Genomic DNA, 13,171 nt, shown 5'->3' on the forward strand with positions numbered 1-13,171 from the left:
CACATTGACCACATTGTGAAATGAGGTCAGTCGACCAGTCAGACTCAGGAAACTGCCAGACAACCGTTGATCTAATTTAGGTCGTGTTTACTCGCAACTGTAGTCATTTAAATGAGTCTGCTATAAACATACAGACTAATAGAAGTTGGATGTTTCTCTGTCAGTTGTTTTTTGTGTAGATACTGGATCACTAACAAAGTATCTAAGAATTTGTTGAATTTAGAATCTAGTTTATTCCTGCTCACAACTGTCTCTTATTTTTCTCTGAGAAATAAATCATCTTCTTACCAGGATATAATTTATGAATCTATATCTATCTATGATGGTTTTATATTTAGTCTAGTCTATGAGCCGTGCAGGAACTTGCAGCGGCGCCAGCAGCAGAAACACTACTGCGCATATTCAGTGGGCCTCATACTGTGGAAGTAAACCCCGAAGCTACATGACTTTTTTGGCGTATGCACCAGGCGAGCAATTCATTGGAATGAATAGATGCCACCTTAGCGGCCATTATCTAAGTATTATGCAGCCTTCACCTGCTTCTTGGAAGTATCGTATTTGCCATATTTACGAGTGACGGGGACATGAACGGCCCTCCAAAGATGTAATTACAAGTGGGAAAATGGGAGACTTTGATGATACCCGAGTTGCGGAGTTGTGACGTGTGCCTGAAGTTTTAGGGCAGCAGAAATGGCGGAAAGCATGAAAACAGTTTCAACAATTGACTCTTTTGTTATTTTGTTCCTAGCAGCTATCATTAATTTTTAGCAGTTGCACATTTTAATATATTCATCTATTAGCTGTAGCAAGCAAGCAAACCTTTAACGATTTCATGCCAACAAACTCAATTAAAACATCACCTGCATAGCTGATGCACATTCTGTGTTTGTTGTGCCGCTAAAGCACAAAGGAGCTCTGTGCTACTTGCTTTTGGTAGCCACGAAAAAACAGCCCTTTCACTCCATGCATCTATGTTTGTTGTTTATTTCCGACCAGAGCACTTGAATGCTTGTCTGTCTTCATTACAACTGCACAAGTGGAAAGTTCAATATTTCCAAGGAGCATGAGAAGGCAATGTTATTATACATCTATGGATGCAACATGCTGTCTCCATGAACAAAAACTCAACAATTCTTATTTTCAGGTGATTATAAACTAAAGAAAACACAATTATGATATAATATTCCATTTCTCTAAATACCCCCCCTAAGTCCTACACACTGGACCTTTAATATTTACTTCCAAAATTACAGGTGTCCATTTTTTTTTAAAAAGTCTGTAGCTATATTTCAGTGTTGCAGACACTTAAAATAAGGAGAAGCAAAAACAAAAAACAATGGTGCCTTGAGCTAACCTCCTGTCCTTTAAAAAGTTAAGTGTTACATTGAAATACTGTAAACTCATTTTGAGCAAACATTTATACATTGTGTTTCCGTTCTGAGACTCCGGGTATGACTCACCAGAAAACAGATAGTAACTGTAGATTATTAGACACAGTTTGTTGGCGTAGTTTGCATCGCAGACTTCAAAAAACTCTCAAGGACGCTACGCTCAGAACAGGTGCACTGAATTCCACCTCTGACAGCAAAAATTCGAAAGAAACAAACAACAACAAACAACTTTTCCACCAGCTGCATCAGTGTGTGTGTGTCTGGCAGAGAGTTGTACAGTCTGTGCTTGTTCATTCCACTCAGTCTCAGGCTGCGTTTCTGCGTCTGGCTGGGTTATTGCTCTTTCAGAGTGACTCAGACGGGCTGCGTGGCTGTCTGGCTGGTAGTGTGGTTTTGAATGTTTTCAGGGTCACTGTGCTCACAAAGGCCGCCGTCGCCGAAAGAAGTGCTTCAGCAATCTCTCAGTGTTGCAGTGGTTACACCTTTTATCTGGCTGCAGCTCAATGGAGAGACTAATGGCATTAATAAAAACAAAGTCGGCTCATTTAACAAGATTTTAGCTCCATTTATTTGCTGTTTTACCCTGCTTGTGCAAATACACCTTCACTGTACATATGCTTAAAGACTCATTTAAACATAAGAATACTGTACTCCTTTCTGTCTTTCTTTTTTATTTTTATTATTTCCAACATATTAACACAAACACTGACAACCCAAACAACACCAATAATTTACACACGCAGAGAGGCGCACGCATGTACGTTAAATCTGTTTTGAAAGTAGAATTTGGAAGATATATCTATGTACATATACAGGGGTGTAGAGCTGCCAGAGCTCACCGGAACAACGTTCCACTACTTTTTTTTCACAGATCACATAATCTGGTTCAAATTAATTCAATTCATTAAAATTCATTTGCATATTTGTGTCTCCCTGCATAAACAGGCATTATGTTTTTTGGTTATCCATCCAACAATTCCATTATTGTGAACACGATATCTCAACAACGCCTTGAGGGAATTTCTTTAAATTTGGCACAAACATCCACTTGGGTTCAACAATGAACTGATCAGACTTTAGTGGTTAAAGATTAAAGGTCAAGGCCAATGTGACCTCGCTGTTTTCGTTCTTGTGAACATGGTATCTTGAATACCTTGTCAGATTTTTTTTTTCTCAAATTGGGCACAAACGTCCACTTGGACTCAAGAATAAACTGACTAGATTTTGGTGGTCATAGGACAAAGGTCAAGGTTACAGTGACCTACTCTGCCTCATTCTTGTAAATGTGATATTTTAAAAACACGTAGAGAGATTTTTAAAAATTTGGAACAAATGTCCACTTTGGCTCAACAACTAACTGGTTAGATTTGTGAGGTCAAAGGTAGGGTTGCAGGTATATACGGGTTTTAAGGTATCTGTGATATGAAAGTTGATGATTATAATACCGTGTATATTTGCTTATCTAAAATACAGAAAAAATGCAACTGGATGGACAATTTTATTATTTTAAAAGGGAGACTTTTTACACATACTTACATTTAGAAATGTTTTCAAGTCTTTATTTTAGTGATAAAACAAACAACATAAAACAAGGCTCATTCTGACTGATGATAATATAATTCTGTAATACAGTGATACAGCGATATTTTCTGAGTCATTATTGTACCGTGAAGATTACATACCGTTGTGACCATAGTCATAGTTCAAAGGTCACTGTGACCTCACAAAACATGTTTGTGGCAATAACTCATGAATTCACGGGGAAATTATGACGAAATTTCAAACAAATGTACAATGGGTTGAAGTGAGGACATTTATTTCCAGATTTTTTTCCAAAAGGTGAAAGGTCAACACTGAAATTACAATGTAAACTTTAACAACTTGCCTGGTTTGCTGAGTCATACAACTGCTGGGTGTTAATTCTAGTTTTATAATAACTTTATTCATGTAGCACCTCAAAAAACAGATTTTACAAAATGCTTTGACAAACAAAGCAACGCAGAGGCGAGATACCCCAGAGGCAACACAACAATAAAAGCCAAACAGTAATGTCGCACTAAGGCCAGACAGAAATTAAGGTAAAATTAAACAAGAGATCTGAGGCAAAAACATATTAGAAAGAAGATGGATGATAATGAGAAATAGAGTTAAAAACGATTTTTAAAAAAACATAGTAGTAAAAGTAAATACAATAAAAACAAATATTAAGGAACAATAATAGTAATGATGTTAATTAATGATAATCAAGACAAAAAATATATAAATAAAAAGATAACATCACATAAAAGCAAATAAAAATAAACATGTTTAAAGTTGTTTATTATCTACCACTTGCTTTCTTTTTGTATGTATTTTGTATTTCCCGACCAAACTCCCTGGCTTTTTACCTTCATGGACACTGTTTGTGTTTGTCTGATTTCCGTTTTATTTTGCTTTTTTCATTCTTGCTGCATTATGTTTTTGCTGTATATATATAAAAAAAACTTTTATAAAACTAGAAAAAAAAGCAAAAACCCACTTCATTCATGTCAAGTCACGACTTGACATCGAGCTCACCCTTTAACAGCTGAAAGGTTCAGACTTTCTGTCTGAATCTTCACAGTTTCAAAAGACTTTTCTAATGGTCGCAGCATCTTTGCTCACAATGTAAACAGTTTTCTTGCCAGCTGTGCCAAGAAAACTATTATTCACCACTGATTTATTTGTCTAGTTTGGCGCTATTGCTAATAGTTGGAAAGTCTGTGGTGTGTGTTTGTGTAAACTTCTTTTTTTTGCATCTGTTTTGTGTTTTATTATTCATGTTCTCTTTTTGACTCTCTGCAAGTGTCATCTCTAATATAAACTATTATTATTGTAATGACAATAAGAATTTGTATACAAATGAATTGCTGTTTTACTACTGTGTTTCTCCAGCTGAAGCAACACAACACCCAGTTTGCTATCAAAAACTGGGTTATTTGTTCTGTTTGTATTTACTCTGTGTGTCTGGTAGCTTTTTCCCTGAAAAGTCCAGTGGCTCGCAGGAAGAGTGCAATTTAGTAGACGTAGAGATAGCACTTTCTGTGCAATTAACTGAGTATTTAGCATGTATAGGGATAACATCCGAAGCTAGACAGATAAGGAAAAATGTGTTGATGATAATAATGTTTAATTTAATGTTTTATTTAGGATCCCAATTAACTGCTGGTGATTTCTGGCACATATTCTTAACATACACAGTGCTTAGCATGTAACAATAAAAATGAAACAAAAGAAAAAAAGAAGATAGAAAAAAATCAAACAATAAACAATAAGTAAGAAAAAAGAAAATGAATAAAAATTAGAAAAAAAATTAATGGCATCAATAAAACACTAATATTCAACTATTTTCTTAAATGTGACAATATTCTGAATTTGATGAGGGTCGTGTATTCTGTTTAGATATTTCAAATTAGGCCCTTTTCCAAACTTAGCATTTTCCGATTAAGACGTGTGATATACCGGCATTATTCAAGTTTTAGTTTTAGCAGGCTCCTCACCTTTTTACAAAATATCTTAACAAATGAGAACCATTGTGTCTTGAATTCCCGCCTAAATCCTTCACAGTTTTACATCTTGTCAGTGTCCTGAAAGTCCCTCACAGGAAGGAATTTCCCTTGATTAGCGGTTTCTTTCAGACTCAACAGTTTCACTTTGTCTGTGTGTGTGGACGTAGGTTCTCCCCGGGTGTGGCCAACGATCCGGCGCCCTCCACCGGCCCCATGAAGAGACGCACACAGTCCCTCAGCGCCCTGCCCAAGGACGGAGACAGGAAGGTCAGTCCACTGTGCAAACTGACAGTCAATTAGTAGAAAATCCAAAAAGACTCAACAGAGATAGATCAATGATAAATATAAAACTTAACTCTCTGTCCTCCTCCACACCCCAACCCAGAGGGAGAAGGACCACATCCGCCGACCCATGAATGCATTCATGATCTTCAGTAAACGCCACCGGGCCCTGGTGCACCAGCGACATCCCAACCAGGACAACCGGACAGTCAGCAAGATCCTGGGGGAGTGGTGGTACGCTCTGGGGCCCAACGAGAAGCAGCAGTACCACGATCTGGCCTTCCAGGTAAAGCATACTCTCAGAAATCCTTTTTCTGATAAAGTCTCACAATACGATATCTCACGAGCGCCTTCAGAGAGTTTCTTCAAATTTGATACAAACATGCACTTGAACTGATAAAAATTTGGTGGTCAAAGGTCACGGTCACTGTGACCTCAAGAAACAGGTTTTTTTTAGCCATAACGCAATTAATTAGCTAATTACAATAAATAAATTAAATAAATCTAATAAATTAAAATTTTGCTCACAGGTCTAGCTGGATAAATGATGAAGTAATGGAATTTTATATTCCAAAAGTCAATGGCCCGGCGTTCATTCTCCTTCAGTTTGTTTTGTAGTTTGCAGTTTACTGCAAAACAAGAGTAAATCTTTAGCCAGTTAATGAGAGCTTCTTATTTTGTACTCTCACTCTCACTCTCATCCAGACTCACCAACAGTAACAGCAGCGTGTCCAGAATTAGGGGAGAAGATTTCATGAGTGATGGACGTCGTAGCTGAACCACAGAAACTGAAACTGCACTGATAGTCAGGCTGTTAACAGATATTCTGAATGTGATAACATAATCAAATTGAAAATTAATCTTCGATTGTGAAAAACAGCAGCACTGCTGCGGCTATCTGCCTCTCGAGTTCTCACGAGGGCCTGGGCCGCTGCACTGAATGCACTGCATGATGGGAGTCACATGGCATCATTTTTGTTGATTGAAAATGAAATGCTGGCCAAGCTAAACAAGGGAAAAATTCCTCAACAATCACGTAGTGATGATAGCAGAGATCTCGGCTGCAGAAAGAGTGACATGCATTCTGAAAAATCTGTTTGGAAATACTTTTGATTTTGCTCAGTAAACGGTAAAAATTATGAAAAAAAAAAAATTGTGAAACCTTGAGAGTTTTATGTAAACTATGTGAGCTCTATAGTTACTGGGAATTCCCCACTTGAAGCAAGATGTAAACGAGACGTAAGGGAGTTGTGAGCAGCACGAAAGTGATCCGACATCCAATCTTCTGTATACATCATCAAAAGTGTTTTTATGGATTGATTTATTGATTTTATTTCCCCGCCCACTGTTGCGAATGAAGGGAATCTGCCTGAAGTGAAAATTCCCTGACAGACTGGCAGCCTTAATCAACATAGATACTGTTAACAAGTTCAAAATAAACATACAGGGGGATATTTTTCTGATTTAAACAGCTGTCAATGCAGATTAAGCATCACGAAATGCGAAAAGAGAAAAAAAAAGGAATTGAAGCATAGACGTGGTGGGTCTCTTCACAGAGTCAGTTTGCATTTAATAAAATGTAAATTTGTTCCGTGCGAGGCATTAGTGATAGACATTAATGGGGCTACCTTTGTCAAAAATATATTGTTTTATTTTCATCAAAAAACAAGCATATACAAACACATACAAAACAAATAATTAAACAAAAAGCCAGACTAGATAGAAATAAATAATTAAAATACAATATGTCAATAATGCTTCCAAAATAGGCTTTCAGTGAGGAGAGGTGGCCACCACGTCGTCATTTTTGTTTATTTTGAAAGCCCTAATCAACAGAAAATTGAAGACCATCTCCTCCTCTTCCTCCTCCAGGTAAAAGAGGCCCACTTCAGAGCTCATCCAGACTGGAAGTGGTGCAACAAGGACCGCAGGAAGTCGCTGTCAGAGGGCCGCGGGATGCCAAAAGAGCCACGGGAGAGGAGCATGTCAGAGAGCATAGGTGTGTGTGCGTTGATAAGCATTTTCAGTGTACAAAATGGGAAATGGGAAACATCCTCGATCAGTGAGTTAACAGGTGTGTTTCCATGCGGGAACACGTAAAACCCAGGAGACGGAAACATTTACAGGAAATTTACAGGCCTTGTAATCGGTTCTCTTAGCCTTTGTGTCCTCATTGTAGTATAGGTCCCCTGTAGAATCCACCTGACTTCTACGTCTTCGTCTCCGTCTCCTTCTTCTTCTTCTGCTGGGTTTTGTGCTGTGTTCATGTGATGTCAAAAGGTCAGAGATTTCGACTTTGTTGTGTTCATGTGCTTTGAGGTCGTAAAGTGGAAATAAACGGAAGCTACAAAGAGGATTGGTTGCATTTTAATGCTTTGAGAGTTTAAACAAGAGGTTGATACCTGTTGTCATACGTGAATTAATAAAAAAGTTGATTACCATTAACCAAACATTGACTTTTGTCTGCTCATGTTTATGCATTTATGACTTCAAGTCGGCAACTCATGTAATAAAATTATCTCTTGAGTTGCCGAGTTGTTTTTCCCACATGAGAGGCCGCTCATGTAAATTTTCCCGATGGGAAAGTCGTCATTCTGATTATTCTGACATCTCATGAATGCAGCATTAGAAATGTTTTGTTGACGTTCCATTCAGCAGTTTTTCAGGGCTTCACCAAAGTACCTACCTTGTGGAAAGGATTTCTTTCGCCCCAGTAAAAGTTGTTGAAATTCTTCGTACGGGAGCAGTTCCTTCAATGGAGACATGCATTAATGGGCGAGACCCCGTAAAACTACCCCTGAGTTCCTGCAGTGGAAACGGGCCTATCAACTGCTTTGACTCTTTTGTCTGTTTTAGATCCTTCAGTTAATTAAAAGTATTCAGTCATGTTGAACGATTGTCTGACAAAATGTCCTGTAATTATGGAAAACATACAGATTTTTATCGCACATTGCAGACTGTTTGCTGATGATCTTTGACAGAGCGTTGGTGTGAATTTTATAAAACTTTGTTCTCAGTTTTATTGATTCGCTTCATGATGATACGCTGTGATGTTTGATCTTTGATCAGAGTCTCCTCTCTCCTCCAGATCCACATCCAGAGTCTCAGGTGCTGGAGGGGAAGGGAGGAGGCTCGGGTTGGCCGGGGGGATCGGAGCGTCGAGGGGGGCTGTTTTTGGGGCAGCACCCCCGTCCGCGAGCCTTTTCCCAGAGTGCCGTGCACACCCTGGAGCAGAGGGAGAGAGAGAGAGACCTGGAGAAGGTAGGCGGTTGTTAAACTGTAGCTCAAAGGCAGCAAACAGACTCTGGAGATTTTAGAATGTGAACTGTTGGAGATCACCGGCTACTTTTTTATCTTAAAGCTCGATAGAGTCGAAATCATGTGCTGCACTTAAACTAATTTGTTGCATCCAAGAGAAACAAAGAAAAAAATCAATCAAACGAAAATGCAGAAAGTAAAAGCAACAGACTGAAGACTGATCCGCCTACGCACCAACATGCGTACGTGTGTGTATTTATAGAACGCAGACGTGTGTCCTTCACACTGCGGAGCGTTTTGGTTGAACTCTGCAACTGAAAGCACGCTGTTCAAAAACAGTTCAAATGGACTCTCTCGGTTCTTTGTGTGAGGGCTCGAGTTGCTGCTGCTGAAAGCTCTGGGGGAGCTCAGCCTCCAACTTCAAAGGTTTCACTTTCTACTTTTTTAGTGCCTTTGAAGGCATTGTGGTGTTTGTTGCTTCACTGCTAATCACAGAGGGATAGGCCTGCATGTGAGCGCTTTTGTTTTGAAGGCATTTATTTAATGCTGGTGGCAAAGCCGTGTATGTATGCATGCTTTGATAATAGCGATAATACTCCTGTCTGAAGTGTTTTTCTGAAGTACTTAAGGTTTTTCTTTTTAGTTGTGAGTTTAGAGGCAGTGTGCTTCAGCAACTACTCAGATATTTTCCTAAAAGGGGACCTGTTGTGCTTTTCCTTTTTTTCTGTTGTTACAACGTTGGATGATCATACCAAATCCAAACAGACCATGGCCAAAGTTTCAAATAACATATGTAGAATTAATCTCTGTGAACAAAAACATCCACCTTATTCCCTGCTCCCATGATCCCATGACCTGAAATTTTGGTGCAGGGACGCCACGATAAAGAAGACCAAGAAATGCTGATCCATCAGAGCAGATTGGTCTTTTTGGAGTTGGGGTTTAAAGAGACAGGCGCTAAAATGGAGCGTCTCAGACAGAGGGGGAATCTAGGTGCTCCAGCACAGACTGTATGAGGAAAATCAAGTGTTTTATATTAATTTAAGCATGTTAACAAGAAACTCAAACTACTAGTATGACCCTTGTAATACCCGCAAACATAATAAACCACAAATGTAATACAAATCTGCAGCTTTTAATATAATGATCCCGCAAACGTAATACATTTCTCACAAATATGATATAAGTTGCCTTCTGCAAACATAATTTGAAATTTCCTGCAAATGTCCAGAAAGACATCTATACTATGTTCAGAAAAGGCCTTGTATAGATGTATTTTCTGGACGTTGTATAAATGTTTTTTCAGTTCGACAAATGAATGTCTTTTCTGTACAACATATAGATGTTTTTTCATCCGTTTTAGTAGGCAACTGCTATTGTGTTTGTGGGAGATGTATTATTTTTGTGGGATTATTACAGTAGAAGCTGCAGATTTCCACATCTGTGGTTTGTTACGTTTGTGGGCTGTTACAACCCTGAAAATGAGTGTAATAGCTTCCCTTTTTCATTTCATTTCTGTCAGGATGACGGGGGGAGTTTGTTTCGCCACCGGTCCCCGCCTCTGTACCAGGGTGGGGCTAGTGAGGATGTGACCAGTGACGAGGAGCGCATGGTCATCTGTGAGGAAGACGGGGACGATGATGTTATGGGTGAGTGAGATGATGAGCGCAGTGGTCGAGTGGTGGTTAGAGAGACTGTTGCACAACCACAAAGTTATAGTTCCCACAGTGATCAGTGTGTCTTAAAACAGACACTGACCTTCAGCCTTCTGAGTCAGAATGACAATTTCAGCAAAATGCCTAAAACTAAAAAAAAAAAGTCGCTGTATCATCTGCTGTCATCCAGCCCAGGACTGTTAATTGCTAGCATTAGAATATAACAATAGCACATAATTGGTTTTTTGATGGGGATACTGGTTTGAAGGCACTGATTGCTAATTAAATCCCTCCCAGGCAGCAGTTAAAGGTGTATAAGAACCCATTACTGAAATGTGTTGAAACACTAACTTCTGATATCGGTGTCTCTCCCTCAGAGGATTCATGTCCTGAAGGCTCCATTGACCTCAAGTGTAAAGAGAGAGTGACGGACAGCGATGAGGACGAACCAGACGGACAGGTAGCTTTTCTCCAGTAAACCTCACTTTGAGCTAGATTTTACTGGACAACCATCAGTCTCCCTTCCTTCATTTTTTTAGTTACTTAGATCTTTATTTCGAACATGGCAAAAATAATAAGACAAAAACAACAAAAATTTAGAAAAGAAAAAAACAATTACATCAGAATGCCTACCGGACATATTCAGTAAACAAACAAGTACTTCATGTCCAAAAAGGAGTAGGAGGAAGTAAATACTTACCAAATCCTACCTTTTGTACTAGATATATACAATAAAAAGGAAATGGTGATATTTTTTATTTTGGTTTAACTATTTGTGATCAGTACTTGTTTCTGAGTGATATATTGGCTGCGTTTCCACCACACGCTTTCATTATAGTACCCTAAGATACTGCAGGGACATGTACATAAACCTTAGACCTGTTTTAGATCTGTTTTAGAGAAGCTTCAGACTTCAGACTGGATACTTGGCTTAACTAGAGTGTCAGGTCTTAGAGGACAAAGTGGTGTCCTTGGGGTTGTCATATCTCCCTCAGATGATACACAGAAGGTGATATACCAGCGGCTTTCACCATTTATCCCCTCTAAAGGCCAATTAAACAATATTACACTCGAGGGTGTGCTTAAACGCCATTACACCGAGGTCCGTAAGTATCACTCTGAGTGTACAAATCCACTTTTGCTATCTAAATTCTGCATAATCTGAGCTTTGAAAAAATCCTTTGTCCATCAGTTTTCTTGTGCTGTGTTCAGCCTAAGAAAATTTGGTTTGTTTTCTTTCATAAACATGGGAAATAAAGGGAACTGGCAACTTGGCATGAAATTTCCAGCATATTGCAAAAAAATTGTAGATTTAGAAAAATGTTTTTTAAAAAGGGAAAAAATGCCCAGAAAACGATATTCCTAATTAACATCATAACATATATACAATTATTTTAGAGAAATTATTAGAAATTTTCAACACTTTTTTTCAGTCCAGTACATTTTTTTTGTTTTGTTTTTATTTTCTCAAAATGTTTGTTAATTTTTTTGCAAATTTTCACATAGTTCTCTTGTACTTTATATTCATTTCTTGCACATTTTCTGTTCAATTCTTCTAAGTTGCTCATTGCCTTCTTCCCTTGATCTGAAGAGGAATTAAGCCAATTTGCCCAGGTTTTAAAACGTTAAAAGCCAGGTGTGCCTGCACATGTGATAATGATAACTGTGTCTGTCTGAAACGGCACTGCTGTGTGTCAGATACTACTTGTATTGGACCAGTGTGCAAGGTAACTCAACAGAGGGGTGATGAAACAACAAGAAGGAATAGAATTTAGTTTTAGTGATGCCATCCAAAACTTTGACAATGCAACTGCAAAAATGTCTTTTCTAATATGTAACAAACTGAACTGAACTGAACTGAACTGAACTGAACTGCTTGGTGGAAATGAGGCTGCAGTCCCTGCATGTGGAGATGGAGTCTGAATTTGGCTCTTCATCAACAGTATAAGTGTTGGTACATATTGTATCGTTAACCCATCAAGCATTAAAAACCCTCAGATTTTTCGGAGTTACTCTAAGTTGAGAAATTTGAGGTGTTGATGAAGATGAGAAGAACTTCACAGCTTTGATGTCTCCCTCTCTCCGTGTCTCTTCCCTCCAGCATGGCTTCCAGCCAGTGGCTCGCTCCTCTCTCCCTTCTTCCTCTCCCTCCATCCCTCACTCCGACTCCACCTCAGCTAAAGGAAACGGAGGAGGAGAAGGAGGAGGAGGTGGTGAAGAGGGGTCTGAGAGGAAGAGAAAGAGAGGCACAGATGGAGGAGAGGAAGGGAGCGAGGGAAGATCCAAGAGAGAAGAAACAGTAGCAGGTGGAGGAGAAGGGGGTGGAGGAGGTGGCGTCTCCTCTCTGTCTGTCGCAGGCTCAACATCCAGCAGCCAGGCTCCCCTCGCTTTGGCCCAGCCGGGTTTGACGCAGGTCTTCGGCGCCGTCCGCATGGCTCCCACTATGGTGACCAATGTGGTGCGACCCATCGCCAGCACGCCCATCCCCATCGCCAGCAAACCGGTGGAAGGAGCCGTCACCCTCAGCTCGCTGCCTCAGGACAAGAAGGCCACACTCTTGATTGGAGGAGGCGGACCTCAGCAGCTGCCGATCACAGCAGGGGGTGGGTACCTGTCCTCATCCTCCTCCCCCGGTCCAGTCAGTGTAACCCCAGGGGGGGGCAGCGGCCTCGTCACTAGCCTAGTTCTGGGAGGGTCCTTTCCTGCTGCCCAACCAGTGCAGCTCCTCACCCCGCAGCCGCACGCACAAACCCCCCTACCCGTTCTCCAGCCCCAGCTCCACCCCACTGCTGCCACCTCCTCTCTCACACCTCCCGCCGGCCCCAAGCCGCTAGCGCAGGTCCAGTACATCCTGCCTACCGAGAGCCCCTCCTCCCCTCAGCTCACCCACCAGCAAATTCTCTCCCTGCCCGCCAGTGCCGCCCTGGCCAATGGCGTTCACTCAGGGGCGGCAATCAGAGTTTCATCAGTCAGCCCCGGGACCAGAGGTGAGACGGAGAGCAGCGATTGGCAAACAAACGAAAAATTGTGGCACAAACATCCTACTGTACTCAGTGAT

The 13,171-nt window shown here is 40.3% G+C and overlaps 1 protein-coding gene across 3 annotated transcripts in view; it reads left to right on the top strand.

The window, feature by feature from the left end:
* The window catches only part of cica (capicua transcriptional repressor a), a 53,179-nt gene that overhangs the window by 25,184 nt on the left and 14,824 nt on the right, over positions 1 to 13,171 (top strand). For 2 of the 3 annotated variants that reach the window (XM_088089912.1, XM_088089913.1), the window contains exons 6-12: positions 5,086 to 5,185; positions 5,304 to 5,486; positions 7,073 to 7,199; positions 8,289 to 8,461; positions 9,981 to 10,107; positions 10,491 to 10,573; positions 12,215 to 13,100. In XM_088089912.1, the coding sequence (XP_087946038.1) occupies positions 5,086 to 5,185; positions 5,304 to 5,486; positions 7,073 to 7,199; positions 8,289 to 8,461; positions 9,981 to 10,107; positions 10,491 to 10,573; positions 12,215 to 13,100 (1,679 nt within the window). The remainder of the gene's footprint in view (positions 1 to 5,085; positions 5,186 to 5,303; positions 5,487 to 7,072; positions 7,200 to 8,288; positions 8,462 to 9,980; positions 10,108 to 10,490; positions 10,574 to 12,214; positions 13,101 to 13,171) is intronic. The other variant, XM_088089914.1, reaches the window with a different exon arrangement.

The sequence above is a fragment of the Plectropomus leopardus genome, chromosome 17 (assembly GCF_026936395.1).
Source record: "Plectropomus leopardus strain MGB_pleo_1.0 chromosome 17, ASM2693639v1, whole genome shotgun sequence".
In the NCBI taxonomy this organism is placed as follows: domain Eukaryota; kingdom Metazoa; phylum Chordata; class Actinopteri; order Perciformes; family Serranidae; genus Plectropomus; species Plectropomus leopardus.